The sequence below is a fragment of the Chrysochloris asiatica genome, unplaced genomic scaffold (assembly GCF_000296735.1).
Source record: "Chrysochloris asiatica unplaced genomic scaffold, ChrAsi1.0 scaffold00016, whole genome shotgun sequence".
NCBI lineage: Eukaryota > Metazoa > Chordata > Mammalia > Afrosoricida > Chrysochloridae > Chrysochloris > Chrysochloris asiatica.
In genome coordinates, this window is record NW_006408534.1 from 4408720 (window position 1) to 4416480 (window position 7761).

Genomic DNA, 7761 nt, shown 5'->3' on the forward strand with positions numbered 1-7761 from the left:
AAAATATCTTAATTTTCAGGTTATTCAGAAATATATTTTGTGGATAATAAGAATTAGTTCATAAATATATATGTATAAATATAAATATATATCTACAGGATCTGGGGTACAGGAGAAAATTCTTTAAAGAACAAAAAATTGCACTTCTAGATTATCAAGATCTTGTTATATTTACCCTTCAAGTGAAATATAATTACCAGTCCAGGTGCTTTTGGCACAAGTTTTTAGGTGAATATTGACACAATCTTAAAAACACAATGCTTTTATATTTTATTCACTGGAATATGAAGAATCAAACAGACTTTAGAATTCTGACAAAAAAATCCCAGGTATCTGCAATTGTTTAATTAAATACAAAAAAATCTTTTTTTAAAAGACGTTCATTCTGTCTTTACATCTGGAAAATGTAAAATTTTATCAGCAAGAAGTTTTCTCCAACCTCCTCAGTAAGAGTTCCCAGTCTACACACAAATGCAACACCACCTGTTTCTACTCAAACATGACATTTTTAGATCACACCCCAGTATATAAGGACAAAAAATATATGTATAATAAAAAGATTGGATAAATCAGGAGAGGCTTTTTGGTCTTGAATTCTTCACTCACTAACAATGAAGCAGCACTGTAGGCAGCCCAAAACACACCAAACAGCTTTAAAAAAGAGAGAAACAAAAGGTAACAGTTTATATTAGCAGTCTATATAACTTTTGGAGTCCTGGTATGGCGTTGTACAGTAAACACTAGACTATCAACCCCAAGGTCAGTGTCTCAAAAACACCAACCTATCCTCAGAAACCCTATACAGGGTCGCTAGGAGTCTGAACTGACTCTATGGCACTTTACAATAAAAATATAGCTTTTTGAATATAAAACTTAAAACCCACTGCGTCAAGTTGTTCCCAACTCACATTGAGCCTACACGACAGAGTAGAACTGTCCCACTGGATTTCTAAGGCTGTAAATCTTTACAGAAACAAACTGCCAACATCCTTCTCCTACAGAGTAGCTGTTGAGTTCAAACTGCTAACTTTTTGTTTATCAACCAAGTGCTTTTATCACTGTGCTACTCTTCTTATTGTGAATTAAGCGAAGGTTATAGAGCAGAGCATCACTTTTACATTCAACACATCATATCATTTATTTCATGACAATGACTATAATCCCCTCCAGGTACCATCAGTTAATACCTCTCTATTCACTTTAACTCTTGCACTCCTTCCCTGTGTCTTCTTCTGCCAACCTCCCTCTTGTTTATTGCCTTACCTGCCACCCATGTTAACATGGGTCAATCCTCTAGCCTGTGAATAATTTTCCCTTCCCTCTCTACAATATATATATTTTTTTTTCCTACAATGTATTTTTAAAGTAACTCTGACAACCAATTATTGAAGTTGTAAAAATTAAGAATGTTTAAAATTGTATTTAAATGTATTTAAAATGTTTGGGGTTTTCTCTGTATTGTGGCCTTTACCTACCAAACCTGAATTTCTAACCAGAGATCTTTAACTCTCTAGAAATTTAATGTTAATGTATGTTGTTATTGTGAAGTGCCTTCGTGTCGGTTCCAACTCACAGCAACACTGTATAAAGTTTCCAAGGAGCAGATGGTGAGCTTGAACAGCTGACCCTGCCTAGGGTTTGTATGAAGGGGCTTCAAAAAGTTCCTGGAAACATGGAGTTTCTTCATGAACTTTTTGAAGCCCCTTGTAGATTAGACTGTGTATATTCTAATGTTAGAGTTAACTGGTGAGTTTTCTAACATATTTCTCATAAGACCTTGAATTTAAAAAAGAAACATGCACAGACAAGTGATTAGGAAAAATTTCTGGCAAAAAAATTTCTGACGTTTAAAAACAATTTATCCTAAATTTGTAATAATAAACAGACTCCCTCATTTTTAATACATTCATATAGTAAAATATTAAGTTCCAACTTTCAGCTGAAGTACATGACTGAAAACAACCAGAGGACAACTGTTACGGCAATTTCCGGAGTAGTCTCTGAAGTATTCAAACAGGCTTTAACCCAAGAAAAACAACACACAGTAGGAAGTGATCCTGAATGAGTCAGTAAAGTGGTATGTTCACTAAGGTTAAGATAATTAAATGCCAGTATGGGGCTAGCTGCTGCCCTGCAAGACTTTTAAGCTAAGTTCTTATAATGAGTAAACTGCCAATTGCTTTTCTTTTTAAAGATTTTAGGCAAAAAGTAAGGTCATCCTCATGACCCCTAAAATGTTCAAACAGTTCAAACATACTAAAATGATCTCAAAATGTTCTTTTATAATTTTATTAATAACAACAGCTACCACTTAAGAGTCTACTTTGTGCCAGGCACTATATTGTAGTTGTTGTTAAGTGCTTGTTGTTAAGTGTTGTTGTCAGTGACCCTATACAAGGTTTCTGAGGAGTGGCTGGTGGAATTTGAACCGCTGACCTTTAGGTGAGTAGTCCAGTGCTTATCCTAGAGCACCACACAAGGACCCCAGGTACCAGATACTCATAATAAACCCTAAAATGTAGTTAAGATTCCCACTTTGTAGATAAGCAAACCAAAAATAAGGAAAGTTAGAATACCTCCCCCAAGTCAGACAGCAAGTGGCCGAAACCAGCATTTGATTTCAGAACAGACTGGCTCCAAAACCCACATTGTTTTCAATACCCAAAGTTTATTTATAATGTCCTACCTTGACGTTAACCAATTCTAAAAGGAATCATTGTTTCTTTTACACTGAAATTATTAAGAACTTTCAAAAGAATCAAATCTAATAAAAACTAAGTAGCTTGGGTTACTTATAAATCAACACTTTGGTGGGGAGACTACATAATAGTAGTTCTGAAAGTGGTGGTCTTAAAAAGTCCTATTATTCATGAAGAAAAATTATATTCATGGTATAATATACATATAAATGCTACAGAAATAATTTTTCCTCAAAATTAATAAATGTCAAAATTTAAGTATGTTATTATTAAGTGCTATCAAATCAATTCCAATCTATAGCAACCCTGTATAGGGTTTCCAAGGAGCAGCTGGTGTATGACTATTTAATATTATCAGTAAATATATACATATCCTAGTTCCATACAATAAGCACTGGTATGAACCACAAGGTACATGGGTCAAGCTCACCAGCTGCTCCAAAGGAGAAAGATAAAGCTTTCTGCTCCTGTGATGACTTAAAAAGTCTCGGAAATCCTATACTCGGGTCACTAAGAGTTGACTCCACTGCAGGAATCCATTCCATAGCACTTAACAGCGTAAGTTAAGTTTTTATCTCTACAATAAAGAAAACCAATTTATTAGAACCATGACTATCATATTGAAGTCCTGGTGTGGTGCTGTAGGATAAGCAATAGACAGCAAGGTCTGTTTGAACTACAAGGTCAGTGGTTCATACTCATCAGCTGCTCATCAGAAACCTCATAAAGGGTCTGAACTGACTACGGGTCAGAACTGACTCCACAGCACTTAACAACAACATACAACGTTTATCATGTTAAGAAAGTTATTACTCAAGAGTTCTTGTTAAGTGCCGTGGAGTGCCTAGAATTTTAAATAAATACCTTCCTCAAAATTCTAAGTCAGAACTTGTACTATTATCATAAGGATGAAAAATTCAACATAAAAAATTATCTGAGTGTAATATCCTGAGGTCTAACTTGTTCAAAAGGAGCCCTGGTAGCATAGTGCTTATGAATCGGCCTGTGAACTGCAAGGTCAGCAGTTCGAAACTACCAGCTGTTCCACCAGAGAAAGATGAGGCTTTCTGCTCCTATAAAGATTTACAGCCTTGGAAACCGAGTACAGGGTCTCTTTGAACCACAACATCAGTGGTTCAAACCCACCAACCCTCCTCAAAAACCTTAGACAGGGTCGCTACAAGTCAGAACTAACTCGATGGCACTAACAATTAGTTCATTGTACTTTTTACCCCCAGACATATAATTGTAATTTCCAGCAGCAAATTACAAATTACAAAGGGAAAATTAAAAGAAATATAATTAGTAAGAACAGTAAGGAATGTCACTGTTCTAAAATATTAACAATGGTTTGAAAAACAGTTACAGATTATGACAGTCTTAGCCAGAGAATTAGTATACTTTTACCACTGGAAAATAGTACCTGATTGATATGATATACACAACTTACTTTTATAAGTGTAGACACCACTTCAAATGATCCGACCACCAAAAGTACAGGGGCTATTACAATGAGAGGAAGTAATGAATATCCTATAACTCCAAGAACTTGGCCATATGCAACCTGTGAATTTTGAAATTTTATATAAATATCACAGAAATCATGATACTCATTTTAATTACTATTGAACATCATATATTCTTTAATTACATACACATAATTAAGAAAATAATCATAAAGTATTGTATCTCTTATATGTCAATCATTACATGAACGTATATTTTAATCCTAAGAATTTTCCTGCATTGTTTCACTTATATATTTTTTTACAAAATGATTAAGAGCACAAATTTGGTTAAATTCCTCAAAAGACTTGTTGGAAATTTTGTTTGTGATTATATTAAATTTTTGGATTAATTTTAAAAACTTTTGACAACTTCAGAATTACTTTTTCTCCCATGTTCCTGGAAGCACTACTACTGCTTCAATGATCAATTTTCTGAATACACCCAAATCTACATTTCTAGTCCTTGTCTTTCTCTTGTGCTTCAGACTTGCAAATCCAATTACTTTTAACAAATCTGTAGAGTATACGCTGTTATTACTTCCTTAAGCTACTGCAAGATAGGGACCACAATCATCTTGTTCACATGAAAAAATCAAGGTAGAGAGATACTAGATGTGATAAAGGCACACTGGAAAGACTGAGGAGAGACTGACAATGTTTTTAGTGGCTCCTATAAGTCAAGCTCTGTGATACGGCTTCACATGTTATGAAGATCCAATGGAGTAACAACTCTATGAAATTGGTATTTTGTCCCTGTTTTGGAATGAACTGTGTCCGTATTGACCTGGCCGGGCAATCATCCTCTGTGGTTTGACAGTTATGCAGTGATGAAAATTCAGCAGTTATGTAATAATGTAATCCACCTGCCTTGATGTATTCAGATGATTAGCTAATCACACTGGTAAGGCAATCAGGGTGGAATATAACACCCTTACTCTGGTCACAGCTCTTATCCAACATTAAGGGTCGTTTTCCAGGCCCATATCACTTTTTATATTACAAGAGATGAAAGGAGAGATAAATGAGAAGAGAAGGAGAGACCTGACTACCACCAGGAAAGGATCTTAGCATTGAAAATCCCTAGACCCAGGAGAAAGGAGTTCTGGTAGCACAGCAGGTTTCAAGTCAGGCTATTAACTACAAGGTCACCAGTTTGAAACTACCAGCCACTCCACAGGAGACAGTAAGGATTTTTACTTTTGTAAAGATTTACAGCTTCAGAAACCCTACACAGGGTCAGAACTGACTGGATGGTACACCACAAGCAGCAGCAGTGGCACACCCAGGAGAAGACTAATGCCAAGACACAAGGAGATTTCTAAGAAATGCTGAGTCCACAGATGTTGAAAGGAGACAAGGACCTTCCCCTAGAGTCTACAGAGAAACCCTTCCCCTAAAACTGGCACCTAAATTCAGAATTCTAGACTCCTAAACTGTGATAGAATACATTTGTTTGTTAAATCTGTCTACTTGTGGTATTTCTATGACAGCAGCAGGGCTGCTAACCTCAAGGTCAGCAGTTTCAAACTACCAGTCATTCCATAGGAGAAAGATGAGGCTTTCTGCTCCCATACAGATTTACAGCCTCAGAAACCCTATACAGGGTCACTGAGTCAGAACTGACTCCATGGCATACTATCACTACCACCACCACCAGGTAACTAGGGTAGAATTTCGTACCAGAAGCTGGGTGCTAACTTAAGATACCTAAAATGAAGAAGCAGTTTTCGAACTGGGAAATGGGTAGAGACTGGAAGAGTTTTAAGGTGACTCAGAGTAGAAGCCTAGAAAACCCTTAAGAGAGTTTTGGGGGGAATTATGGATATTAAAGGTAATTCTGGTGAGGGCTCATAAGGAAATAAGGCGGTAACACAGATGGTGAGAAGCAGCATCAGAGAATGGCAGCAGCAGACTCAGGAGACCAGCACAAGATGGTACAGGAGGTACCTTCAAACAAAAGGTTTCCTAGTGGGGTAGGGTGTCTCTGGGTCCCCAAAAGATGGGGCTATAACCTTCAAAAGTCAGATCTTCACCAACTCGGTTCGAGAATGGGGAGCTACTGTTCATGAATGCCAGAAGGATGGGGCCAGAGCTGCTTCCCAAAAATAAGGGGACAAAGTTGCCATGTCCAAAGGGCAGAAGAATGAGGCCTTCTGTGACTGAGGGGGTAGTGTTGTTCTACTCAGTTGGAAGAGAATGGGGTTGCCCAAAGCTGAAGGAAGAGTTCTGGTGTGGCACTGTAGGATAAGCACTGGACTGCTAACCCCAAGGTCAGCAGTTCAAACCCACCAGCTGCTCCCTGGAAGTTCCATTAAGTCAGAACCAACATTTAACAACAGCACTTAACAACAAAGTGTAAGGAGCAGAGTTAACATTCCAGTCAGCCAGGAAGATATTGTTGAAGTCCAGGTCCAAGGGACCCCTAACTCAGAATCCAGAATGTCTGGCCAACAACCAAAGTCTGGAGGGCAGAGAACAGAAAATCATTTTCAAGGCTTAAGATCCAGTGTAAATTGTTCTGCTGTGTTGTGGACTTGCCTAGTGCCTATTATCCCTCGTCCCTTGAAAGTCTCAAATATGTAATGGAATGTCTCCTTGTGCTTGCTCCATTTTTGTACTGTGGTAGCAAATAACTCGTATTCTAGATCACAGCTGAGGGAGAATAAACAAGATGGCGGATCAGGTAGAAGGCCAGCGAGGAGGTCCGTCAGCAATAACACAGAATACCGGACCAAGCAGGCTCAGGGGATGGTACCAGAACTCTGAACCACATATAAAGGAATATTTAGAAGGTTGGAAGGCGCTTATAGCTAGAATTTGTAGCAGAAGCAAGAAATCCATTGCTTTCTAATCCAAGACGCTCAGCTGCTCCCAGAGCCGCCATCTTGGGCAAGAGCAAGCAGGAGACAGATCAGAGCAGCCACGAATGCCTGACAGAACCGTGGAGATAAAGGTGTGGACATTCTTGGGTTTTTTGGTATCTGTTAATTGGTCTCTCACTGTCTGCGCACCTCCATTCTGGTGACTAGAGGGGGTGCCTGAGTGATTGGACACCCCACCCCCACCCCCAGAGGGTTCTACTATGCATGTGCACAGATCTTCTCGAAATGTAAAGTGACAGTTTGCATTTTAAACCAAATGATAATGCAAAATGGTCATAGCCTGCCCGAAACTGTTTATCACTGAACGGGGATTGTGGAATGGAACATTCAGACTAAAAAGGAAATGGGCTGAAAATCAAATCCTGAATTACGTCACAATGACCAACAGTGGCATCCTTAAATTTCTCAGGAAGCACAGTGAAAAGGGAAGCCTGTCTTCTGATCATGTCTACCTAAAGTCAATCAGAAAGCAAAAAAAAATATCAAAATACACACCCATCTAACTCTTGAATATGCCCAAAAAACAGAAACAGATGACCATATCAGCACATGTCCAGAAACAAGATAAAAGTGACTGAGGGAAATGAGCTGCTAGTAGACCTAGACTCCATATTAGAAGATGGGTAGGCTTTGGAAATTCCGGAGAAGGAATTCAGAAAAATGATTATAAAA

At 38.1% G+C, this 7761-nt stretch overlaps 1 protein-coding gene across 1 annotated transcript in view; it reads right to left on the reverse strand.

Annotated features, from left to right (window-relative positions):
* Positions 1–513: 513 nt before the first annotated feature.
* The window catches only part of LOC102832186 (protein YIPF4-like), a 40393-nt gene continuing 33145 nt past the window's right edge, over positions 514–7761 (reverse strand). The window contains exons 5-6 of the mRNA XM_006835156.1: positions 4150–4263; positions 514–651 (exon numbers count right to left, since the gene is read on the reverse strand). Coding sequence (XP_006835219.1) covers positions 514–651; positions 4150–4263 — 252 coding nt within the window. The remainder of the gene's footprint in view (positions 652–4149; positions 4264–7761) is intronic.